At 39.2% G+C, this 27,858-nt stretch overlaps 1 protein-coding gene across 1 annotated transcript in view; it reads right to left on the bottom strand.

Moving 5' to 3' along the window:
* NAD-ME2 (NAD-dependent malic enzyme 2) overlaps positions 1 to 27,858 on the bottom strand; it is a 177,292-nt gene that overhangs the window by 16,627 nt on the left and 132,807 nt on the right. Inside the window, exons 13-17 of the mRNA XM_089445877.1 lie at positions 16,970 to 17,042; positions 16,775 to 16,861; positions 16,639 to 16,693; positions 16,417 to 16,488; positions 2,537 to 2,599 (exon numbers count right to left, since the gene is read on the bottom strand). Coding sequence (XP_089302003.1) covers positions 2,537 to 2,599; positions 16,417 to 16,488; positions 16,639 to 16,693; positions 16,775 to 16,861; positions 16,970 to 17,042 — 350 coding nt within the window. The remainder of the gene's footprint in view (positions 1 to 2,536; positions 2,600 to 16,416; positions 16,489 to 16,638; positions 16,694 to 16,774; positions 16,862 to 16,969; positions 17,043 to 27,858) is intronic.

Below are 27,858 nucleotides of genomic sequence, written 5' to 3'. Positions count from 1 at the left end.
GGAGTTTTGTTGGCTAGTTTATTTTATGTAGGAGGCCGAGTTTTTCCAGTGAGGTCGTGAGCTTGAGGAGGAGGTCAAGTTGACCAATGAATGCACATGTGTGGAGGCCGAAATTCCTCTAGAAGGTCATGCGAATTTCTAGAAGGTCGCAACTATGAGCAGTGTGAGTCGCTAGAGGACAGTGCGAGTTAGTTGAGGCAATGTGAGGTACTCTGAATTGCTAGAGGAGGGTTGTGTAGATCTGCAGAGGGAGATCGTGAGGTTTCTCAGTTCGATTTTGATTAGCAGTAGTGAAGATAAATTTGCCAGACTTTTGTCAGTGTTAGGAAAGCAGTTTATGTAATTTCTCAATAGAAGACTTGTTGAAGATTAATAATAAAACCCTTATACTGAAGACTGGTTTTCCCCAGAATGGGGTTTTTCCAAGGACATTTGCCCAAAAATACTTGTGTTATTTGTGTGATTCGTTTCTCGTGTATTTCGTTGCAAATATTATTTGATGAATAGTGTTGTTCATGTTTTTATTCATTACTTTCAGTTGATAAATTAATTTTGTTATGTATAAGTAATCAGAATAATTAACCGGGTTAGTAGCGCTTTCTGGGTAGTAAAAATTTGACACATTCATCTTGACCCCAATCACTCTAGTGAAAGTAAGGTACTTAAGCCCTAATCCAACAACCAACCATTCTTTTTAACAAAATTCAAGTTCTTATATTCTATTAACTTATATTATTGAAAAACCCATTAAAATAGAAAAACAAAAAATACAAAGAAAATCTAAAAATAAAAAATTCCAAAAATACTCTCATCCAAGGTGGATGTCTTGGATTTTGTTCCTCTCTAGCTACATCTAATATCCCAAGATAGATCAGCCCTCTTTATTTGTGGATTTTTTTCTAATGTCTTTGTTGAGGTTTTTTCAAGGTTTTCTCAAATCTAGAATAAAATTGCAACCATCTTCTACAAGGATTCGTGAAGCCCTAGCGTAGGGTTTGAAGAGGATAAGGAGAGAAGTAACCATACAAACCCTTGTTTTACTTTTGATTGATTTTAGCTGCATATTCATCTCATCTAGAAGTATTTTCAGCCTCCCAAAGAGCTCGAAAGTGTTATATTTTGATTGGGAGAAAACTCAGTCTTGAACCTAAGCGTATTAACCTTCCAATTTATGCAAGCATTATTTCAGATTGTTGTACCTTTGTATTTTTTTGCATAAATCTGTTGTTGGCTCGTTATTTCACTCATATTTCATAGCCCTAGCATTAGCACACGTGGATACTTAATCTTAGTGTGTTTCCACACTCACAGGTTGCTTGAAAGGCACTCCAAACTCATGTTTTCTGGAGATTATATCATTTACAACTGCTAGAAGTGCAGGACAGCAGCAAGTGTGTCCTCTTACGTCATAAAATTAAGAGGAATTCAAGGAGAAACCATCTCTCTTGCTGTATAAATCCTTACCTCAACTTGTGAAATTAAATGTAGTATCTATTCGAGGTTTTCACTCTTTCTCGAGTGCTGGTTTGTATTTTCTGCATTACTAATATACATATAAGATTTAGCACCTGTGTTTAACTAACTCCTAACCTTCAACATAATCTAGGGTTTCTAAGCACTAGTCTACTAGTTTGTTGGTGAAGCAATCTGAGTATCGGGATACTCCTCGTGGCATTGTAAGAGTTGGCCTAAACTTTAAAGTGAGAGATTGCGCTGAGGTGACAGTGGGTACATCTCCTATGTACTTACCGCTTAGACCCTTAGACCAGATCTTGTTGAGGCTGCTAATCTGGGCAGTAAAACGCCTCATACATATATAGTGACAAAATAAGGATGGCTTGGAGGATGTGTACAACAAACATTTACTCTTCCAATGGATCCTTGTGACCCAGGGAATGCCCTAAACCATATAGATTTTTTATGAGCTTGATTAACACACCTCCATAAGCAGTGAGAACCACATTAATGGTAAAATCTCAATAGTCTAACTTCTATGGGCCTTACCCATACAAGAAAGATCAGATCCCAAGTAAGAGGGGTTAGAGTGTTTTGCATCTCAATCTCTTTAGATGCCATAGAAATCAACTTTGTTCTAGAATGGTAATTTGACAATTGAAGTCATTCTAAACTGCAGATGAAATTGACAGAGATCAGTTCTCTCCAAACTTGAGTTTTCTTCAAGGGCTAGAACCCAATCGACAAATTACTGGCTTACCTACATAGGCAAGAAAAAGATTAATGCAAGGGGAAATCCATATAATGAATGCAAGGAAATGATGTATCTATCAGGCTTATAAGTAGCTTCAACAGTGTAAATGTGTTCCCTTACTTCAAGAACTTGCCATGGAAGAAAACCATCCACACACATTTCAGAATGAACTTGTTTCATTACTTGCATAAGAAGAGAATATGCAAAACTATGATGATTGCATCCCAAGAATGACATCTTCTGAATTGCTTAAGCAATGAGGATTTTAGGTGAGCACTAATTTCTAATTGCAACGAACAAAAGGAAACCTCTAGAAAATGATTATACCTTGAAATGGAAGGGAAAACAAGTCCTCTTTGGATCTCAGCATCTGTCATATACTCTGCAAGGCTGTATCACAATAATAAAGATGAGGACATTAAAATCACGACAAAGAGAAAATGCAAAATACAGATGTAAACTTGGAGAAAAAATATATGAAAAAGCACATATTTGATGACATCACACTCTGTAACAGCAAAGTTATACAAAGACAGGTACTAAAATAAGTACAATGAAATAACTTAGTAATACTACACACTGCAAAATATTGCCAAGTGAGAAACCATGTCCTAATTGTAATTGCTTCCTTGTGTTGGTATCTTTTGCAGGATTATTCAACGTTGTTAAAAAACATTCATTCCACATAATTGACAGCAAAGACAAGCCATAGAAAAAGTCATGGATTCAGAAAAATATAGGAAAGAATAGACAACGTTGTTTCAAATTTCAATGGCCCACTTTATCTAATGTACTCCCAGTACAGACAATCAGTAGAGCATCGACAACAGAAAGGCCAACTGGCAGATAACCATAGGCCAAGTGAAGCCTATCTTGAAATCCTGCAGCAGTTAGCATAGGTGAATATGTTATAGCAGAACATTCACAACTGTAAGCATGCCCTTAATTGCTATGATATTACATGAAGTGAAGAACGAGAGCCCATCACTGCAAGATGCTGAATTAAAAGATTTCTGCCTATATGAAAATCTAGGGTGTTGGAATGGATGGTCCTTGAGCACAGTCTGACATGGTTTCTGTTATATGTAGGAGAAAGGAGACAACCCCACATATTTTTGGGAATGCTACAATTCTCTTCAATGACCCACTCAAATGGAAGGGTCTGCTCATCGGAGATGGTTGAATGATCAGACAGCGCAGAGGATAATTTTGGGTAACCATTCACCTCACAGTCCCATATTTTGATGTGCAAAAGGGATTGGGCCACTTACCTTTGTTCAGTCACAAGTTTGCTGTTCAGATTATTGCAAGATTGATAATATCTAAGAAATATGTGAATTCTCTAGAGCTTAGGGATACGGCTGGTGTGTTGCCATTATTGTGTATGTTGAGCAAGGATCCATCTGGCGGCTTACGCTCCTTAGGTGTTCCTAAATGTAATTTCTTCGAAAACTAAGGTCATATAAGGTGCATTTTCTCTGAAAAAGAAGGTAACCAAATATAAAGTAACTGCATTTGGCGACCATATTTTTGGAGAGATTCAAATTTTGTTGAATCTCAAGCAATGGCGAATTTAATCAAACCGACAAGATTCTTAGATAAAGTTCATAGAAAAATGTGAAGATTCACTTTTGTTAAACTTGAAAACTCTAAAAACAAAGCATGTATGTATGTGCCTTTAAAAAATATATTGATGTTTGAAGCCACGAGATGTGAATCAGGTAGGTGAAAGGGAGGCACTATTAAAGCCCTCACCAAGATTAAATTCCTTTTACATTATGTGGCCGTTTTCCCAAAGGGACCGATGCGTTCCTAAAACGAGGCATTATTTCTGCGCTTGAGCTGTCAAGGCCGCAAAAAAGGGCTAGGAGGTATACACACCAGGTGTAAACAACATCCCACCTCTTGATCCCTGGTGGATGCTCATCTCCTAAAAGGTGTAAAGGAAGCACTGGTCTTCAAATGAATGTCAATCTTATAAATAATGTTTGAACATTTTTTTAGATTGATATATTTTTGGGTCCACCTATTGAGAAATCTAGGGCCAGCTAGATTAGGTGATTTCTCTTTCTTTGATAATTGCTTGTGATGTATTTATCTTAACTTGATTAGCTTCTTCTTTCTTCTTGTTTATTATCAGTGTTCTCTACCATCAAACAACTACCAAACAATGAAGAATAATGAGACAAGGGGACACAAGATATAGGCTATAAGTCAGGGCCAAAACCTCTCCTCTCAAGAGGAAAACCCACAAGAACTCTTCTCTTCTTATAGAACTTCAAATGACGAATTCCAAGACCTAAGACCCTTGTCAGAAACCCCTCCAAGACCAAGTCAATCCTTCCTCCTTGATGAGATTTCCTTCCAGCAACTTTGATGCCAGCAACTTCTCCAACAACTTCGACCCTAGCAGTTTCTTCTATAACTTCGACTACTGCAGAAACCCTAGCTCTTGTACATGTGGAGATTTCTTCTTTCTCCTTCGCTTGGGGATCTTCTTCTTCCTTAGTAATTCAGCTTGCAAAGAGATACCTAATTTCGACCTTTCAATTTGACTATGAATTTCGGTCTAGATGCAGCAAGATGATGCCCTAGATCTCGCACGTATGAAGAGAAATAGCCCAAAAACAGATCCAAAATTTTGTTTTCTTCTTCTAGCTAATTTTCTTCTATTTCACTCTTCTTTTGGTCTTCTTCCTTGCCTTGATCGAACTTCTTGAGAGTTGATTGGATGTCCTTCAAGTGAGGTTGATGTCTCTTATATATAGGCTTCTTAGGCGGTTGAATTGTTGTCCTTGAGGCTGACTTGATCTTTGCTTATTGACAAGGTCTTGGATGGTCTATATGACACTTTTGACTTTACATAAATTTTCTTTACCAGATACAACATGCCCAAAAGGTTCTTTCGGACAATGACTCAATTGACTTGTTGACTCAATGACAAGCTCTAGAAGCACTCAATGGATGCTTGAACTATAAATAAATTTTCCTTGAGCATGAAACCCATGCCTCAAGAATGACAATGATAAATTTATTTTTCTCTTTACATCAAATACATAAAATCATGATTACACATGTCATTATGAAGACTGAAACTAGTTACATATTTCAACACTCCCTCTTAACTAGGGAGGTATTCATAATCTATACAAGGTACTTGGACATCCTCATACTAAAGAATTCTCATAAGAGTTGGATTGGTAAGCCATCTCATATATTATCATATAAGCTTATATCAGTGCATCTCATCATACCAACCAGCATTGTCATATAGCAAGGCCTTGACTAATAGCTCTATCACTCCACAAGATCAGAGCACAACGTTGGCGAAACAATGACTAATAGACACCATCATCATTGATTCTTAAGGCACATACCTCACCCAGATGTTCACAAGGCATGTCCTTCTATGAAAATTCCTGTCTTGGAATAACACATCCTCAAGGAATTTCCTCTTCGACTACTCTTACCTATTGGATGCCCTACTACATCCTCAAAGAGTATCAGAAACCAAATGTTTACCCAATTCTCCATTCTTTCTTCATAACATGAAGACAAGAATTATGTGTCTATCTCTCCCTCTCAACTACGGAGGATCTACTCATTCTTGTAAAAGGAATATACCCAAGCTCCCTCTTACCTAGGGACTTGCCCAAGCTCACTCTTAACTAGGGACTTGTTTCCAACAACAACTATCTTCTCTTTGGTGGAGATCAATGTACTATCAGCTACTTGTAGGGCTCCTCTTTCTGTATCATGTCATGAACTTCATCTTCTTCATCATAGAGCCTTCTTCATTATTACTTTATCATAGGGCATTGGGCATCTTCTTCATCACTTTCCCTTCAACGGACCATAGTGTTGAACCAAGAGTCATGTCATCATTTTCTTCATCGGAAAGTGATCTTCTAGTCCACATTTGGCTTTCCTTCATACAACTACCCCTTTCAAGTCATGTTTCTTTCGAGATCTTTCATCCAATCTCATGAATACTAGTTGTAGGTGACTTCTACAACCTTCTTTCGGTAGCCCTATTTCAACCCAATCCAATGTTTGCAAAAACCAAAATAAACATCAAATCAAAGTTACCTTTTTAATGATGGTCTTTCGTCATGACATCAGCTTCATGCAACACCAACATCCTGCACATGTATGAACCCATCTCCAACACATTCATTACCAAGATTCTTCTTTTTGTAGTATACATATCAAGGTCTTCATATTTTCTTCTTCCATGGAGATGTCATATGTAATTATTCTAGTTATCAGATGTTGATCACTAGCCTTATTTTACGTGACTTCAGTTGCATATTTCACGAACTCTTCTTCCTTTCTTTACATATTGCTTCCCCAAGAACTTCTATACATAATTCCTTCATTGTAGGAACCATAATTGTCAACCACCTCATATTCCATATGAAGTCATATTATGTTGATTTCATTTTATCAATATGTAGAAGAGTTCAAGGCACATTGTCTACATGCCTTCATGCATCATTCTAATGGAAGAGATCCTTCTTCTTTGATCATGCTCATGAGATAGAGAATTCAACCATGCTATCTGCAACAATATGATGACATGACTTTATCTAAATATATACATACCTCTTCCTCCTTTTGGTCATCTAGACTTCATTTTAGCAACTTCCTTTCCTTGCTTTAATATGAAAGTACTTCAACCAACTTGGCATTCTACACTCCTTTGTCACCACACCATCATCCTTCTAAACAATGGATCCCACACAAGGTGGAATGTAGACAATCAGCGACGAACCTTCTTATAAAGATTCTAGTGGAGGATCTCGATGATCCTCATTCTGCAAATGCTCCTTTCTAATAATGATGATGTATGATGACCTTTCTTTATCTTCTATCTTTCTAGATGACTTCCTTCCATATATACTGCTACTTCAGTTGGCCTTATATGCTTCCAATGGAGATGCCACAAACTATTTCTATCATGATGACTGCTACAACCATGTAGACTTTCTACTTCAGCTATCCTTCCATGCTTCTATGATGATATCATTTCTATCTTGCTATAATGCATCCTATCATACTTGTGATGCTTCCTATCATTTTTTATAACTAAAAAGAACTAAGTGAAGGAGATTATCTCAATCATAGTAGAGATCTTTCACTTCCTCCTTCTTTGATTTCTTCTTTTCTGATTCTTCCACTTCTTCAGTAACACGAGCTTCATTTCTTTCCTTTCTCTTCTTGTTGTTCTTCTTGAGTTTAGGACAATTCCTTTTAAAGTGCCCATATTCATTACACTCATAGCATTGTATCTTTGACATATCGATCTTCTTCTTTTTCTGAGGATCAAACTTTCTGAAGTTTCCTCTTCTCTTAGCCATGGCAACATATTCTTGAACTTGTTCATTTGATCCAACATCGTTTTTTGCCTTCAACCTAGTTTCTTCAATCTTACATAATGACCAAAGTTCACTGAATGGAGTGGCTTCCTTCTTTCCATAGATACTTGATATAAAGTTGCCCCATTCATCAGGTAGTGCATTGAGCACAACGGTGGTCATTTCTTTATCAGACATTATTTCTCCTAATTCTTGAAGTTAATCTCTTATGTGTGACACCTTCAAAAGGTATGAGCCTATCCCTTCTTCCTTTGAAACCTTCATTTTGTATAGTTCGATTCTCAATGATATGACTTCTCTTGCAGTGCTTACAAAAACAATTCTACCAATTTCTCATAGATATCCTTCAATTTCTCCAACTTTGCTACACAAGGGATGAGGGAATCCTTGATTGATTCTATGAGGATTCTTTGAGCCCTTATTTCCCCTTTCATATACTTTGATAATGCTTGAGCTTGCTCTTGAGATGGTTTGGTGATGGAGCCCTTTACATATTCAATAACTTCATTTTTTACGAGGACCAAATCAATCCTCTACTGCATTTTCTATGAGGATCAAATTTGTCCTCTTCTTCCATGCAAGGAAATTTGACGACCCAACCAGTTTGTTGCTTTCCTTGTTGAATGAAGTCATTTTTATAGTAGATTCAGACATAAATAAAAAATACTCACCTGTCAAGTGAAGACGATATCTTCAACTTGATGCCTTCTTGATGATGTTGCTTCCTTGATGATCTTCTTCTAGGATATTTGAGAGTGATCTTTGCATCAATGTGAGGGAGATCACCTTGATTTCTTTGGTGATGATGGCAATGTTTCTTCTTGCCTCCTTTGGATGTAGAAATGTAGAATATGGAGACTTCAAGATCATTCAAATATGTAGTCCTTCTTTCTTTGAGTGGAGGTAGGGTCCTTAAGGTCTCCTTTTCCTAGTGATGATGTGATCCTTAAAATGAGTACTCCTCCTTGGTGCTTCTTAGTCCTCCTTAATGATTTCCTTGTGCTCGGTCCTTATGTATCTATTAAAATTGGCAGCTAGGGGCAAACTCCACATGGGTCATCTTATTCATCACAGCTGATATTTTTCTTGGATTCCTCTCTCCGAGTGGTGTAGGATTGATCTAAAGTTTACCCAATTCTGACATGTACAAATGAAGTTATGAATTTATTTTGATTATGGTTGTCAAGGTCGGCCAGCAAACTTATGTAGGCTCAGAAGCCCAACAGTCACATCTGTTCATCCTCAACGTTGCATATAAAATAGAAGGTGACTTAGCCTCATTTAGACACACTCATCTTCACACTTCTCTCTCTCTCCTCATTGATTGGGTACGGATTGTTGCGCCTCTCTCTCTCTCCACACGTCCAAAATTTCAGGACACCGAAATTTCAAGAGACTGAAATTTCAAGAGGCCAAAATTTCAAGAGACCGAATTTCTGCACAATTTGACCAAGCATTGACCAATGTGCGTTGACCTCTTTTCACTGCGTTTTTGTGAGGGCTATCTCTGTTTGGGCAGGCCGCATTTCTGGGCACAGAAATCGAGTCTAAACGTTGATTGTTGACCAACGTTGACTGCAGCTAGGGTTGACCGCAGGTGGGCTGTTTGACCAGACTTTGACTGGGTTGAATTTGACTATTTTGGGGGCTATTTTATCTTGTTGTTTGGAGGCCAAAATTGACTGAAGTTAACCGATTTGTTGTTGACCAGCATTGACTTTTCTGGTTGGGCTCTTTTGCTGCTGTTATAAATTATCAAATTTGTAAATTGTACTCTCTCTGTTGAACTATTGAAGACTAAAAGAAGATTTGATCAAGGGTTTCCCCACATTGGGGTTTGTCCCTGGCTGATGCCACATCTTGTGTCCTCTTGTCTTAGCTTGTCTTCTACTGTTTATGTTTATGTTCTATCTACATTTTACTATCATGTTGATGTGATTGCTAATCGGAATATTGATACTACACTAATAAAGAAATTGAAGTAAAATTGCTCTAAAGCATAGAACATACCATTGTTGCCTAAAATAAACATGGTATCAGAGTTGAGGTAAGACAAATCCCAAGCAAGAGTGAAAGAGCAATCACCAAAGACAGTTGGACAAGGACAAAAGGTTCAATGGGTTCCTCATCCTACTTCTAGGCTGAAGACAAATCCATGATAAATCTAACTATCATGGATGGAAGATGTCTCTTGATTTGACCTTGGAACAGAAAGAAGTGATGGACTATGTGAAGGGTAAAATCCTTGAACCTTCTTCAAATGCATCGGCTGCTGCGAAGAGCGAGTACAATAGGGTTGAAGTCAAAGCAAAGAAGATTATCAAGGATTCCATTGACAAGCATCTGGTGGTCTACATCTCTGAATTGAAGACCTCCAAGGAGATCTACGACAGGTTGGTCGACATGTTCAAGGTTAGTAATGCTAATCAAATTCTATTTCTCAAGAATAAGTTGAAGGATATTAAGAAGGGCAAGGACGAGTATATTCAATCCTATTTCTTGAGGATTACTGAGATCAAGAATGATCTACTCTCGATTGGAGAAGTCATTCCTAACAGGGAACTTACTCTGACCACCCTTGGAGGACTCTCGCCTAAGTGGTATGTATTTAGAACCACCATCCTCAACAATGATTGAATTCCAGGGTTTGAAGAACTTATGTCGAGATGCATTCAGAAAGAAAAAAGAATGGTGGAGCAAGAAATATCTTTTAATAGAAGCAACGCCACTGCAATCTCATCGCATGCCAAAAGGAGAAATAATGCAGGGTCTAAAGGTCATTTCCATGGAAAGCCTGGATCTAAGGGAGGAAGGAAGGGTAGGTGCTTTGTTTGCAACAAGTTTGGCCACTATGCAAGGGATTGTCGAAATAGAAGGGACGCATCGCATGATGATGATCACAATCATTCCAAGGGCAACTTCAACAACAACAATCAAAGGAATGGCAGGCCCAATGGCAAAGGAAAAAAGAATGTGGGACATCAAGGAAATGGTCGACCCTCCAAGAAATCAAGGAACTCTAGGTATGAAGAATCAAATGTTGTTAACAATAAGCAAAAAGAGTACTATCTTATATAGGCCCTCTCCACTACCTCTCCTCCGGACACTTTGGGAAATTGGTTGATTGATAGTGGTGCCTCAAGGCACTTCACCGGATACAAGGATAGAAAAGGAGACAAACTTGGAGATCATCCTTGGAGACAATGCCACCTATCCCATGAAGGGAGTAGGGAATGTTACCCTTCATTTGAATCAAGGTAACACTATTCATTTGCAAAAAGTATTATATGTACTTGATCTCAAGAAGAACCTGGTGTCCATTTTAGCCATGGAGGACAAAGGATTCAAGGTGGCATTCATCGATGGAAAGGTACATGTTTGGAAAAGAAATTTTCAAGATGCTTTTACTCTTGGGTTCAAGGTTGACACTTTATATCAATTAAGCAAAGTCTTTCGGTAGAAATCACATAAGAGAAATTTTTGGCCAACACGTTTCGAACCAACAAGTGTGGTTCATCATCAAGACCAGATTCAAGTTGGAGGAAGTCCATTGGGAGCCATGTCTTGCGACACATCTCTACAATCTAAACTATGGCACCGAAGTTTGTCCATCTTCATTATAAGCCCCTACCTGATGTGAGATAGATGGTGACAAGTATGCCCGAGTTCAAAGTAGAGCATGAAGGTGTGTGTCCGGGATGTGCCAAAGGAAAACTTACAAGGGAACCTTTCACCTCAAGTAATAGCAAGACCACAGATATATTGCAATTGATCCACTCTGACTTATCTGGTATGATACCCGTAAACTCTTTGGGAGGATACTTATATTATCTCACCTTTACCGATGATTATTCTCACAAGACCTGGATCTACTTCTTGAAGAAGAAGGATGAAGTGTTCACCTAGTTCCGACATTTCAAAGCCTTGATCAAAAACCAATCCAAGAAGAAAATCAAAATATTGAGGACTAATAATGGGACCGAGTACGAATCCAATGAATTCCAAGATTATTGCAGAGAAGCTAGTATTAAGAGGGATACTACAACGCCATACACTCCTAAGAAGAATGGTATGGCTGAAAGGAAGAATCGCTCTATTGTAGAAGCAGTTCGTGCCATGCTTCATGATTAAGGCCTTCCGAAGTTCCTATGGGCTGAAGCTACAAATACCACTGTGTAAGTTCAAAACCGATGCCCTCATCATGCATTGGACTCCAAGACTCTCGAAGAAATGTTCACTGGTAAGAAATCCGATGTCTCTCATTTTAGAATTTTTGGAAGTCTCGTATATTTTCATGTGCCGAAAGATAAAAGAAGCAAATTGGGTGCATCTGGGAAGAAAGGAATCTTTGTGGGCTATAGTGAAAATTCTAAGAGACATAGAATTTATGTGGTTGGTCAAAAGGAAGTTGAGATAAGTCATGATGTCACCTTCGAAAAAGATATGGCCCTTAGGAAGATCAACAACCTTCCTATCCTAAGGAAGGACAAAGAAGCTGACACCGGAAATCAAGGTGCAAAAGAAGGCAAAACGATGTTTGATGTTGGTAAACCTATGGATCCTATTGATCCTCCTCCTCATGAGTCGTCCTCCTCCAAAAGGAGACCCTCATGGCTTAGGAAGACTCTCGAAGATGCCGAGAGACACATTGCACCAAGGGGCACTTTCCGTGAAAGCAAGAAACCGAACAGGTATCAAGTATACTTGACCGCCATGAGCACTATCATTCAAAATAAGCCTTCATCATTCGAAGAAGCCGTGAAGCATCAAGTATGAAAGGATGTTATGAATGAAGAATACGAGTCAATTATGAAGAATGATGTCTAGGATGTGGTCCCTAGACCCCAGGACAAATCGGTTGTCACCTCTAAGTGGCTCTACAAAATCAAGCATGGAGTTGATGGAAGTGCAGACCCTCTCATTCACAAATGTAAGAGGGAGTTGGCTTTTGAATTTAAGATTAAGGACCTAGGACCGATGCACTATTTCCTAGGGTTGGAGGTTTGGCAAAAGCCAGGTGAAAGTTTCCTCTCTCAAGCAAAATATGTTGTGAAGATATTGGAAAGATTTAGGATGGTAGACTGCAAGCCTGTGACTACTCTGATGGAACTTAACTTTAAGAAGTTATATGGTAGTGTTGTTGGACCTGAATTGGGAAATGCTTCTGAGTATCGTCAACTCATAGGAGCACTGATGTTCTTGGTGAACTCCCGTCCGGACATATGTTTTGCAGTTAACACATTGAGCCAATATATGGTTGAGCCTCATCATATACATTGGATTGGTGCCAAGATTCTTCTAAGATATCTTCGGGGCACAATCACTCATGGACTGAGATACATTGTAGGAGATGTGAGGCTGCATGGTTATTCTGATGTTGATTGGGCTGGCAGTGTGGTGGATTGCAAAAGCACTTCTAGATGATGTTTTTCTTTGGGTTATGCTTCGATATCCTGGATGAGCAGGAAGCAAAAATCAGTTGCCTTGAGCACCACCGAGGCCGAATACATCGCTGCTAGTATGGCCTCCTGTGAAGTTGTCTGGGTGAGGAAGCTCTTCAGTGAGTTGTTTGGACATGTGATGGATACCACTGTGATCCTCTGCGACAACCAAAGTGGGATCTGATTATCAGAGAATCCCGTGTTTCATAATCGCTCCAAGCATATAGATATCAGGTACCACTTTATTCGGGATATGGTACAACTTGGAGCAATAAGGCTCCATCACATTGGAATTAATGAGCAGGTCGCCGATATTCTGACAAAACCGCTGGGGAAGGTCAAGTTCTTGGCCTTCCAAGAACGACTTGGAGTCGTGGAGAGACCCTCTTATGAGCGTCATGTATGAGATGGACATTGAGCTCTGGGAGCTCCAGGGGACTTCGGGTACTTCTTGGAGCGATGAGCAACCATAGGGTGAGGGGTTCAGCCTTCCCCTAGTGGTTTGTTGTGTACAGCGTGAGTGGTTCAGCCTTCCCCTGCGATACCCCTTGACGACATGTAGGCAGGATGAGTCATTCATCCTTCTCCTATTGAGACATCCTACCCATGCAGTCTAGGACTCATGGGAACTACCTCTCATCTAGCCAATGAGTAGAGAAATGAGGATAGGGACCATAGTACTATTGATGAACGCATCATGTACTACCGTACTCCCTATGCTAGGATGACCGATATTGATCTGCGATCAATTGGAATTGACTTCAGGTCAGCAAGAGTGGTATGAGATACTCTCTTTTGATTGGAATTGACTTTGGGTTAGTAAGAGTGGTATGACACACTCTCCTTTGATTGGCACTGACTTCGGGTCAGTAGAGAATGGTACGATACATTCTCGATCACTTCTTCTTCTTCATAGTTCAGCAGAGCAGAGCAGTGCATTGATGGCAGAGATAGTACAGATTGGCAGATGGATTAGCAGATGGAATTCTCCCTAGTTGAGAGGGAGTGCTAAAATTGGCAACTAGGGCCAAACTCTACATGGGTCATCTTATTTATGACAGCTGATATTTTTCTTGGATTCCTCTCTCCAAGAGGTGTAGGATTGATCTAAAGATCATCTGATTCTGACATGTACAAAGGTCAGCCAACAAACTTATGTAGGCTCAGAAGCCCAACAGTCACGTCTATTCATCCTCAACGTTGCATATAAAATAGAAGGTGACTTAGCCTCGTTTGGACACACTTCTCTCTCTCTCTCTCTCCCCTCATTGATTGGGTACGGATTTCTAGGCCTCTCCACATGTCCGAAATTTTAGGAGAGCGAATTTCTGGACAGTTTGACCAAGCGTTGACCTCCTTTGATTGTGTTTTTGTGAGGGCTAGCTTTGTTTGGGCAAGCCATATTTCTGGGCACAAAAATCGAGGCTAAACGTTGATTGTTGACCAACATTGACTGTAGCTAGGGTTCACCGCAGGTGGGCTGTTTGACCAGACTTTGGCTGGGTTGAATTTGACTGTTTTGAGGGTTGTTTTAGCTTATTGTTTGGAGGTCGAAGTTGACTGAAGTTGACCGATTTGGTAAGGGTCAAATCTGCACTGTTGACTAGCATTGACTTTTCTAGTTAGGGCTCTTTCGCTGCTGTTATAAATTATCAGATTTGTAAATTGTACTATCTCTCTCTGCTGAACTATTGAAGACTAAAAGAAGATTTGATCAAGGGTTTCCCCACATTGGGGTTTGTCCCTAGCTGGTGCCACATCTTGTGTCCTCTTATCTTGGCTTATCTTCTACTGTTTATGTTTTATCTGCATTTTACTGTCATGTTGATGTGATTGCTAATCTGAATATTGATACTAGGCTAATAAAGAAATTGACGTAAAATTACTCTAAAGCATAGAACATACCATTGTTGCCTAAAATTAACAGTATCCTTCTTCAATGATGTGGTCTTTAAGCTGCCTGTTCTTCCTGGTGTAGTCACCTTAGCTCTGAAACCATGTTGAGAAATCTAGGGGCAGCGAGATTAGGTGATTTCTCTTTCTTTAATAACTGTTTGTGATGCATTTATCTTAACTTGATTAGCTTCTTCTTTCTTCTTGATTATTATCAGTGTTCTCTCTCATTAAGCAACTACCAAACAATGAAGAATAATGAGGCAAGAGGAAATAAGATACAGGCTATAATCCAGGGCCAAAACCTCTCCTCTTGAGAGGAAACCCCACAAGAACTCTTCTCTTCTTATAGAACTTCAAATGATGAATTCCAAGACCTAAGACCCCTCCAAGACCAAGTCAATCCTTTCTCCTTGATGAGCTTTCCTTCCAGCAACTTCGATGCCAACAACTTCGACCACAACAGTTTCTGTAACTTCGAATACCAACAGTTTCTTCTGCAACTTTGACTACTGCAAAAATCCTGGCTCTTGTAAGTGTGGAGATTTTTTCTTTCTCCTTCACTTGGGGATCTTCTTCTTCCTTAGTAATTCGGATTGCAAAGAGATACCTAATTTTGGCCTTTCAATGTGACTATGAATTTTGGTCTAGTTGCAGCAAGATGATGCCCTAGATCTCGCATGTGTGAAGAGAAATATCCCAAAAACAAATCCAAATTTTCGTTTTTCTTCTTCTAGCTTCTTTTCTTCTATTTCGCTCTTCTTTTGGTCTTCTTCCTTGCCTTGATTGAACTTCTTGAGAGCTGATTGGATGTCCTTTAAGTGAGATGTCTCTTTTATATAGGCTTCTTAAGAGGTCGAATTGTTGTCCTTGAGGCTGACTTGGCTATGCTTGTAGGCCGACTTGATATTTGCTTATTGACAAGGTCTTGGAGGGTCTATATGACACTTTTGACTTTACATAAATTTTCTTTACAAGATACAACATGCCCAAAATGGTCTTCCATACATGACAATGACTCAATTGACTTGTTGACTCAATGACAAGCCCTAGAAGCACTCAATGGGTACTTGAACTATAAATAAATTCGCCTTGAGCATGAAACCCATGCCTCAAGAATGACAATAATAAATTTATTTTTCTCTTTACATAAAATCATGATTACATGTGTCATTATGAAGACTGAATCTAGTTACATATTTCAACACCAATTTGGGTTAAAAAACCATTTGTATTTGTTTTTTGGGTTGAATATATTAAGCTATAACAAGATTCTCTTAGTTTTCCTTGTCTAACTTAATGGCAGAATTTATCATAATTTTTGGCAAACTTTTTTCAAATTTCAATGTCCCCCAAATTCGAACACAAGCACAAACCAGATGACCTAGAATATAAGTCAATGGAAGAAGCGCATAACACAGGATACATTAAGCCACCTTAATACATAAATCCAACACATGCACAAAACATCAATACTCAGTATATATAAACTCACCACTCAGCAGCTGCTTGTAACATTCTATCTGAAATAATATGGGCACCTGAAAGAAGTGTCCCAAGTCCAATCCTTCAAAAGAGAAAAAAAAAGAGTGTTAGGCAATAATTATCCCGGGAACTAGTAAAATCATGATTCTTGAGTCTTCATGGGAGAGATAGGATTTAAAGTTTGAAAGCAACCCAAGAAAAATTGTGCACAAAGAAAGAAAAACTTGTTTACCCAGGGAAAAGGTACATGTTATTCCCTTGGTTTGAATGGCCTATTTTTCCATTTCCTGCAGTGAATACAACTGGTCAAGACCACACCATTATTTCTAACTATGCTCTCTCTTCAGGTACAGGAATTGGTGACAAACCTAGATCAACATCCTGGAAGGGGCTGCCACTTGCAAAAACAATGTTCTCACCAGCATACTTGAATGCATCTGCTGCTGTGCATTCAGCTGCAACAATACACATCAATAACATATCAATGAATAGGAAACCGGGATATGCAGTAACCACTCACATCTTCATGTCAAAGCCAATTAGAACAGAGAAGGAAATGTCACCATTTTCTGTTGGATTTGACATAGCAAATATTGCAGGTCTTGGAGATTCAGAGTCTCTCATTGCCTCCAGCACCTTCTCAGAAAAATAATTAAATTGTCAAAAAATCATCTACACATATGCCAAAGTTTGTTCCAACTTAAATCAAATTTCTAACCTGTTTTCCAATGAGCATTCGTGTTTAATACTTGAAAACAGGTTTTGTGTTGTGAATGGTTAGAATATTCAATAAATACAAGTACATTTTGCTAAATATTTTGTTCCAATGGAAGCAAGAGAGATGCTAAAATCATTGATAACCAGTTTGATATCCCAACTATCTCCTATCTCTGCATGTAAAAGAAGCTATGGTTTTCACCAAAACAGACAAATCCAAAATTTTATTCAAAGTAATATTATCACTTCTCTTTATCAATTACTGTTAATTTGCTGCTTCATCACCATGGGTAGATTACTTGAATTGATGGATGCATCATATGTGGATGAGTCCTTAAGTATACATATATAGTTGTTCAACAAGTATTCATGATGTCCCGCTTTTGCGAGCTCTTTAGGAATCTAGATATATAAGTGACATTTTTTGATTCTGTATCTCAAATATGAGTAAGTTCCTAAACTTCCCAGAGCCACATATATTGTTCTGAGGAAGTTGAAGTAACAGAAATCTCATAATGTGGAATACGTGAAAAACATTTTACATGAGATGCAAAGGCCATTAAGCATAAGTTGAATCATTGAAAGAATGTATCTGATTGCCAAAGCTGATTTGAGGTTATTATTCATTTTTTCCAGTTGTACATCAGATCTTTGCCTAGAAATGTATCTGAGAGTCGAGACCAAATGGCAAAAGGCAACAAGATTGGTAAAGGTGATACCAAAGAATGGTGGATGTGTGCATACTTGGTGAATGGAAACGCTACAAATTTATAAATCTGTTATGGAAAACTAACAAATGGTCTTTGGCAGTCTCCAGATCCAGTTCACAATCAATATTTTTTTTAAACTATATTACCCCATACTAGATCTGGCGTAAAATCTAGATCCAATATTTTTACAATCTTTAGACCCTTACTTCCACCTTACGAATTTAGCTATGAGACCTATACTCTAAGAGTCCTAGAGGTAAAGCTTCAATTTGAGTTCATTTCCTTTCCCCGTGTATACATGGCATTTAATACAAAAGCTGACTCTCTTTCAAAAGAAGTAATCTCCTTGCAGGAAGGTTCTCTGCTGACTCAAGAGTTTGGAGGTGCTGACCTTGTTGAGAAATGTAGCTTGGGAGGTACTCCTACAACGCACGAAAAATGTACCCAAGTAATGGGCTTTAGACACAAAGGGGTGGGCTAAAGACCCAAAGAAAGTAATTGTTCAATCTATTATTGATAAGGAGGCATCTTAATGTAGGAGCCCCTAAGACAATGATTAGAGAGTGTATAAATATGGGAGGGTTAACTGGAGATCCAACACATCCAAGTGCAAATCATCTAATGTGAATACAAGCCTAAGATAGCCGCAGATCCTCAAGGAGCTAAACTGGAGTGAAAGAAGAAGAACGGATTTTCTTTTTTCTTGTGTTCTGGTACAGACTGAGGTTAGTAGGGTTGGCCGTGGTTTGTAGTATGGTTATAACTTATGGGCTGTGAACTGTGATTTATCTGTGTGTTAAAACTTAAGGCTGTGTTGATTTCTGTGCACTAAAGGTGAACTGTGATTTATCTGTGTGTTAAAACTTAAGGCTGTGTTGATTTCTGTGCACTAAAGGAGGGCCGAGACCCTTGTATTTGCTGAACAGTGAGGCCATCAGGCCTGTTGAGAAGCTGGAGTAAAGGGCCGAACCTTATCAAGGGCATGTGCAGGAGATTTAGGCCAGGAAAGTGAGGTAACCACAGAGTCTAGTGAGCTGAGGTGGCTGCAGTGAGGACTGTCTCTGAGGTGGCCGCAGGAAACTACATTAGGGCCGATAAACCTCAGTCATATAGTGCACAGGACCGAGTCTCTTTCAGACCTGGGCAGAGGTCTGTTAAGGAAGTATTGAGATGATGTTTGGGCTGTGTTTTCAATGTTGATGATTGCAGGAAGGACGTGAAAGTCTGTTCATCTATTTGGTGTATGGACAGTGTTGGGTGCCTATGTACAGAGAGATTTGGAGTAGCATTGTCACTGTTAGAAGGCATACCTTTGTAGCCCATGAACAGTGATCTAAGGAGCAGCATAGACACTGTGAGAGGGCAGACTTTTGGTGCCCTATGTTCAGTGATTTGATGAGGAAAATTCAGTTAGAGGGCTGATTTGTTGGGCCTAAGATCAATGACCTCAGAGCAGCATAGTCATTGAAATAAGGCAGAGTGTTGGAGCTGAAATGTGCAAGAGATCTGAAGGTGCAAACTTCCTTGTGAGCAACTAGGGCAGAGGTATTAGAGTAGCATATTCTCTGCAAGTATAGGTGGCAAAGGACCTGCCAGATGTTCAAGACAAGTGAACTGAAAGGGCTGGTGTAAACGCTTTTTCAGCAAGTCAAGTTTGTTCCTGTTCTTGGGCAAATTGATAGTCAAATGTTGTTGACATCAAGCCCTAATTTTCCTTGTATCAGGGCTAAATTTAAGGGCCATGATCCCTAGTACGGGAGCCCTATGTTTGTTGTATTAAAGTTGTAATTTAACAAGTTTTGGGTTTGCAAAAAAATCTTGTGTTCTTCATTGATTCACTGTTGTTACATTTCTGCTGTGCAAAGTGCTTGGTGTTGTGGTGTTTTAGTGTGTTTGTGATCGTGTTTTAGACATAAACCTGATTCTGAAGTGCCAAGGAAAAATAAACATGGTATGAGAGCAACTTTGAAGGGACAGCTGAATCAGAGTGTGCACAACGTACAACTCAAGAGGGAGTTGGTTGCTTTGTTATTGAAGGACTAGCAGCATCGCAAAGTTGGTCACTAGTTTGAGGTATGAAGATAGATTGGATGGCTTGTCCAACTATCGTCCCTTGAAGGAAAGGATCAAGCTGGTTTTGTTGGTGAACAAGATATGGGAGTTTGCCAACAAGGACATTCAAAAGCCAACAAACCTTAAGGATTTGGAAGCATATGAAGAGTTGGATATGAAGGCTAAGCTCATCATCCCAAATGGTGTCAAAGATCACTTGATACCTCATCTAACTGAGAATAAAACTGCACAAGAGATGTGGAAGGCTCTTCAAGACTTGTTCCAGAATAATAAGAATGAGAACCGGTTGTTTAAATTGAGAGAAAAGTTGAAGAGAACCGAGATGTTGGATGGAGAAGGTGCAGCTCCTTATCGGACAAGACTTTCTCAAGTTTGTGATGAGTTTGCTGCCATTGGAGATAACGTTCCAGAGTTAGAGCTAGTGAGGACTGCTTTGAAGGGCTTCTCCGCGGAATGGAAGCCATTTATCAAAGCGATTGTCGCTCGAGATAAGCTGCGAGATTGGAACAAGTAAGTTATGGGGCGACTTCATCCAAGGAGAACTGTGAGACGAGGATCTTCACAAGAAGAATTTTGTTGAAGATAACGTGGCTCTTACAGGAAAGATGAAAAGCAAAGCTAAAAAGGACTTAAGCAAGCTGAAGTGTTATACATGTGGCGAGTATGGTCAAAGAAGAAGGGAGATAATGAGAAGAGGAAGGAGATAGTTGGGGCTGCTACATCTTTACGTGAGCTGGATGACTTCTCAAGAAGGTTGGAGGAGAACTTTGCTTTGGTTTCTCATTTCTCCGAGGGTACCATTGACGAGCATGCATGGTACATGGATAACAGTGTCAAAGCATATGACAGGTTCGTGTGAAGCTTTTGAGACTAACTGAATGGGACTCGAAGTTACACATGGAGATTGGCGACAAGAGTCAAAAAGCTATCAAAGGGTCAAGTGTTGTGACATTCAAGATGGAGTCAAGTGGGTTGCTACAAGTTCAAGATGTACTGTGGGTACCAAATCTCAAGTACAATGTGTTGTCTTTCTCAGGGATTGAGGCGAAGGGGTTTGAGGTGATCTTCCGAGATGGGAAAGAGATACTCGGGCCCAGAGGCTCTAACTCTGTTGGAGCTATCATTCGAGTTAGAGAGAATGGTATATACCAACTAACGGGCAAGCCTATAGATCAAGGGAAGAAGCAAGTTCCTCAAACTCAGAGGGAGTCAAGTTCAAGCGGAAGTATGCAGGTTCAAAGGGAGAATCCGCAACCCAAGAAAAGTGCATCGTCAGTGGGAAATAAGGAGACTTTCACTGTTGGCAAGAAGGAACCGTGGAATGGTTTGAAGGCCTATCACGAGAAGAAGAAGCAAGAGGATTTTGGAGGCAGGGACACTACTGAAGATAGTATGGTTCATTCTACAAGGTATGTTGCAGTGGTGGACGTCAGAGATTGGGCTAGTATCGCAGATGAGTTACTTCCGAGTAATGGAAGTACCTCCCTCGCTAAGAGGGAGTGTTGAGAAGTGTAGCTTGCGAGGTACTCCCACAACCCCTAGGGTATTAGGTTTGTGACGAGTTGACCCACGAAAAATGTGTTTTGTGCTAAGTTGCACGAAACACCGAAACGTTTTGGAGTTTCCGAAACCGATACGTTTAGCAATGTCACCTCCCAAAAATGGAAACATCAGTCGAAACATCAACGGAAACATCATATATGTATATATAAAAGATATATATATATATGAATAACACATTATCTTGCAAGAAAAAAGGGAATAAGACCCATAGATGACAATTTAGAAGGAAAAACAAGTTTATATTAACTCTAATAGATGATTACATGATGGTCGAGTTTCGGCCAAGTTTCAGAGTTTTGGGTATGAGTACGGCCCGAAACGTCAAGTTCCTTGAAGGTTCGGGTATGGGTACGGCCCGAAACGTCAAGTTCCTTGAAGTTTCATGCAACATAGGTTTTGTGGGAAATTTACCTGAGTAGTGGGCTTTAGACCCAAAGGGGTGGGCTAAAGACCCAAAGAAAGTAATTGTTTAATCTTATTATTGATGAGGAGACATCTTAATGATGTAGGAGCCCCTAAGACAATGATTAGAGTGTGTATAAATATGGGAGGCCTAAGTGGAGGTCCAACACATCCAAGTGCAAATCATCTAATGTGAAGACAAGCCTAAGATATTCACAGATCCTCAAAGAGTTGAGCTAGAGTGAAAGAAGAAGACGAATTTTCTCTTTTCTTGTGTTCTAGTACAGGTCAAGGTTAGGAGGGTTGGACATGCTTTGTAGCATGGCTTTGGGCAGTGAACTGTTATTTATCTCTGTGTTAAGGCCGTGTTGATTTTTGTGCATTAAAGGAGGGTCGAGACCCTTGTTTTTATTGAACAGTGAGGTCGTGAGGCCTATTGAGAAGCTAGAGTAAAGAGCCAAGCCTTATCAAGGGCATGTGCAGGAGATTTAGGGTAGGAAAGTGAGGTAACTGTAGAGTATAGTGGGTTGAGGTGGCCACAAGAGTCTATGTTAAGGCCAAGAAACCTCGATCATATAGTGCACAGGACCGAGTCTCCTTCAGACTTGGGCAGAGTCAGTTAAGGAAGTATTGAGCTGATGTTTGGGTTGTGTTTTCTATGTTGATGATTGCAAGAAGGAAATGAAAGTTTGTTCATCTAAGTGGTGTATGGATAGAGCGTTGGGAACCAATGTACTTTTGTACACCATGAACAGTGATCTAAGGAGCAGCGTAAACACTGTGAGAGGGCAGAATTTTGGTGCCCTATGTTCAGTGATTTGATGAGGCAAATTCATAGTTAGAGGTTGATTTGTTGGGCCTAAGATCAATGAACTTGGAGTAGCGTAGTTATTGAAAGAACGCAAAGTGTTGGAGTTGAAATGCACAAGAGAATCTAAATGTGTGAACTTTCTTGTGAGTTGTCAGGGCAGAGGTATTAGAGCAACATATTCTCAACAATATAGGTGGCAAAGGACTTGCCAGGTGTTCAAGACAAGTGGACTGAAAGGGCTAGTGTAAGTGCTTCTTCTGCAAGTCAAGTTTGTTCTCATTCTTGGGCAGATTGATGGTCAAATGTTGTTGACATCAAACCCTAGTTTTCCTTGTATGAGGGCTAATTGTAAGGGTTGTGATCCTTGGTGCAAGAGCCTTATGTTTGTTTCATTAAAGTTGTAATATAACAAATTTTGGGTTTGCAAAAAATATTGTGTACTTCATTGATTCATTGTTGTTACATTTCTATTGTGCAAAGTGCTTGGTGTTGTGGTATTTCAGTGTGTTTGTGATCATGTGTTTTTTATCGTGTTTTAGATATAGACCTGATTCTGAAGTGCCAAGGAAAACTCAATAGACCTCTCGTTTGAAAATCTTGATTCAGAATTTTAATGCCCTATGTATCTGGACTTTGCTAAAAAGTCCCATTTGAACAGTTGTCCCAACTCTCTTTGGACTAATCTATAGTGTTGGAACTGCTCTAAAAAGAATTCTTGGAAAGGGCAATGGAAGAATGTAATATGGAGTGCTTTGTTTAAAATGTTTGTTACAGTTAGAAATGTGATTTTTGTAGCATTAGGAGGTATTCTTGCATGCCTAAAATATCTCAAAGTCGGCCTAGAAGAATTATGAAAAAATAAAATAAAATGAAAATATATTTTTGGATTGACATGTCGGCCCAGGAAGTCAAGTCGGACCAGCCCATGAAGGGGTGTGTCCCTCATGTTATCACACCCATTCGACTTGTATAAATAGACATTGTGATGCCTCATTTCCACGCCAACAAAGAGCGAGTTTTCTTCTCCCTTATTAGCATTTTTGCACAACTTCATGTTTAGAGGAGAATATGTTTGACCAAGTTGACTAGTTGTTGACCAAGCTTTTGAATCTTTGTTTGACCAAATTTTTGACTAGGTGTTGATCGCAAACAACAAGTTGTTGATCACAGCGCTGCAGCTGACCACAAGATGTTGACCACAGAGACAAGGTTGACCGTAAACCTCGACTGCAATTTGACTATAGAGTTTGACTAATTTGACCGCACTGTTCATAAGTGATTTCTAACTGAGTTTGACCATGTTTGACAAGTAATTGACTTGGATTATTTACACAGATTTCAAGACAAAATTGTTGATTTTGTAAACCTTGCTAAAGAATAATTTCTCCTAAGAAAAGTTGCTGGGTTTTTTCCCAAGATAAAATTTGTTGTCTCTATTCTGCATAGTTGTCTTTCTATGATCTTTACCGTTTACGCTGCATTTACTATTGAGATTTTCTGAAGTGTAATTATTCAATGATAATAATGGAATAACTACTAGTTGAAAATCATTAAAAAGTAATTACCTGGTAGGAAATCATATTCTATTGTACATCTTGTAGAAAATTCAACATGGTATCAGAGCTTTGTTGAAAGAGCAGGCATTGAAGTCATCCTTAGAGACAAGTGTTCAACAACATGATTGGTTTTTAGAACTCTTGTCAAAATGGCACCAAGTCTCAAAGTTGAAGACAGGTTAGATGGTGCCATCAACCTATGTTACCTGGGAGCGGGGAGCGAGAGCGGAAACGGGAGCGGGAGCGACCATTTTCAGAAGCTCCCGGTTTGGGAGCGAATCCCGGAGCGATTTTTTAAAAATATATATATTTTATATTTTTAATTTTTGATACATATATGTCAACAAAAACATGTAGAATGATGAATTAGACATAAAAAACAAAGATTGATCATTGATCATTGAACCATATCACATCAATGATCAATCATCTAGAAATTATAATCTTCATCAACCATGTCCACAAGTTAGTAAAATACATATTACAACTGCAACATATTGAGTCTCGTGAATCATGATTCATCAAATTCAATCTTAAAGTTTCAACTTCAAGCTTTCAAAATTGAAAATTCAATATATAACATTTATCATCATTGATCACCAAAGTTGTACTTGCAAGCTAAGTTTAACCATTACAAGAAGTAATATCTTAGATATTTCTAAGTCCTAACTTCTAACTGTTAACATGAAATGAAATGTTATAAAATGAAACATGAATAATGAAATGAAATGAAACAACTTTAGTCTTTCATGAAGCATCATATTCATAATTCACAATCATTACCAATGAGTTATAATTGCCAACTTCAAACTTCAAATTTTCATTGTCACAGTCATATATTGTTTACAAAAAATATCATTATGATATGAAAGAGTCAAGAGTCAAGGACTCAAAACTCAACAGTTATGAAAACTAAAGTCTAACAGAAACTAGAAAAGACAAGTAAATTGTAAATCTACATATGGCCCTTGCCACAAGAGTCTCTAGGAGTATAAGCGGTCGTGGTGGTCTTCTAGGAGTCTCCCGCACAGACCGACGACCAGAACTAGAAGGCACATGCCCTCCACTTGAGGGTGTAGATGGAGGTGGCGACAGCGAAGGAACAAGACTCGGACCTCGAGCACTACTATTGGATGGTGGAGGTGGAGGTGGCATGGCTGCTGCAGCTGCTTCATCTTCATCCCTTATAAGTTCCTCTTCCAGTTCTTCAAGATGTACAATGCCATCCTCCAAATTGTCATCCTCTGGGTGATTGTCCCAAATTTTATATGTGGGATCCTCATAAGCCCAATCACAGTAATGACTTAACAACCTCAAGTTGTAGTGCACATAAGCCAAGCTTTTTGCTCGGTTTTCATTGAGTCTATTTCTTTTCACATTATGTATGTAGTTGTAGGTGCTCCAACACCTCTCTGCAGAAGAAGTATTTACAACCTGTGAAAGAACATTTTTTGCCAATTTTGGCAAAAGTCCCTGGCTGCCATATGTTTCCCACCATGTGAGAGAATCAAATCTATCTCTATCGTCCATTGCATGGAAGTTACCATACAAACCAGTGCCACTGAAGTATTTGCCTGTTTCAAGGCGCACAGCTGCACATTCCTCCCTGTTAGGTATAAACTTTTCTAATGCTTGCAAATATCCACTAGTTACCTCTGGATCTAAATGGGGTTTGGTCCTAATCCCACCCCCTGATGCAGGTTGGCCCAACCAATATGTAGAGTAGTATTTTGGCGTAAGGATATATGCCAAGCAATGTAGTGGAAGATTAAGTCTATTCCACTGTTTACACACACAATTATGAATCAGTTTGTACAAGTTGGGATCTCTGTTATGAACAATATTTTTTATTTGCCCCAACATGGTATCCATTTGCTCATACACCTCGCCAATCACTGGTTTGTCTGTATCTGTAAACCGAATCCTGTGATAAATGGGCTTGGTGAAATCCAATACTTGCCTCACACTTGTCTAAAACTGACCATCAAGAGCAGCCTCCTCCACCAATTCAAAACCTTCCCTATCAGCTGCATTTATAGCCCTTTCCTTTAATACCTGCCAATGTGGACTTGATACCATGCTAGCCAATGACTCTCTTACCTTCAAAAGGCGCCTGAAGGTGAGGTAATAGCTACCAAATCTGGTCTTCGCAATCTTCAACAACTCCAATCTCGAGTGATTGCAGAAAAGGCCATGGGTATTGCTATGATTTGTAATAAATTTCATCATTTGTTTGCCTTTCTTGTACAAATCACCAATCCATTGGTATTGTGCATTTTTGTTCTTGACAACATCATGCATCAGAAGGTTCAATGTGTGAACCAAACATCCAGACCAAAATATGTTGGGGTATTTATCCTCAATAATTGCTCTCACTGCCTTACAATTAGCAGCATTATCAATGATGACTTGGATGACATTGTATGGCCCAATACGGTCAATTGTTTCAAGTAATGCTTCTGCAATGTTGATGGCGGTCCTGAACTTGTCTGAGTAATCATGTGCAGTTAGAAAGATGGCACCACTAACAGACACAGCAAGAACATTTATCAATGGCTTGCCTTTTACATTTGTCCATCCATCATATACAATGGACACCCCATGGTCAGTCCAAGAACTTGTCATTCTATTTAAAGAATGTGATATTTTTGCTTTTTCATGATCAAGTCCAACGGTTCTTGCCTTGTCATACCCAAGGCTCTTGTATCCTTTAGGCGCATCATTTATGGCAGAAACCATTTCGTGCCAATAAGGTGAGTGAAGAACATTGAATGGTATCCCACATGCATAGAGAAACCTGTAAACCTTTGAATCCACATCATTCCTACACCCCCATCAAGGAAATCTGATATGGTTCTATGCCTTAAAGATGATGACCATGTGCCTCCATATCCACTGCCTTGGGAGGATGCTGAAGGAGTTCTTTGTGCTTGTGGTTGTGAGCTTGGTTCAAAGAAACCCCTTGATTTTTTTGATTTGTATTGGGCTTCCTCCTCTTCCCTTATGTATTTGGCTCTATCCGTTGCTGACACCGCTGGACAAGTTTTGATTCCTATTTGTTTGTCTCCATCCCATGGCCTTTTCCCGCAGAGGTGTTTTCTAGCACGGGTGTATGAACTTGTGTAATCATTGTTGCAATGGGGGCAATGAAATTTAGTGGTTCCACCCCCTCTCCCTGTTTCAGCCATGTTAACATATTTCCACAATGGGGTTTGGTCTTCTTTAGTTTTTTCAGAGTCATGTTCACCCTCCTCCAGCTCCTCCTCACCGGGGTTTTCATCAATTCGACTTTCTCCAACTTCTTCATCCCCCTCTTCATTTTGGCCCCTCTGTTTCCTACTCTTCAGCACCATAATAACCATAAAAGGGACCAAGAAGAGGAAAATCCCAAGAAATATAGCCAGGTCCATGGTGTTTGATATTTGTAGGCTTTTGAATCTACAAATTAATTTAATTTATTTAGATTAATTAATTTAATTTATTAATTTAATTTAGATTCATGATTTTTAAACTAAATAAACTAGATTAAACTAACTAAATTACTACCTAACTAAATTAAACTAACTAAACTAACTAAATAACTAAGTTACTTACCTCTTTGCAGGCTTGCTCCTTGCTCC

Source organism: Pinus tabuliformis, chromosome 9 (genome assembly GCF_031772625.1).
Source record: "Pinus tabuliformis cultivar Carrire ecotype Pingquan chromosome 9, CPIR1, whole genome shotgun sequence".
Lineage (NCBI taxonomy): Eukaryota > Viridiplantae > Streptophyta > Pinopsida > Pinales > Pinaceae > Pinus > Pinus tabuliformis.
The sequence above is the reverse complement of the archived record's forward strand: the minus strand, read 5'-3'. Positions and strand labels throughout refer to the sequence as shown.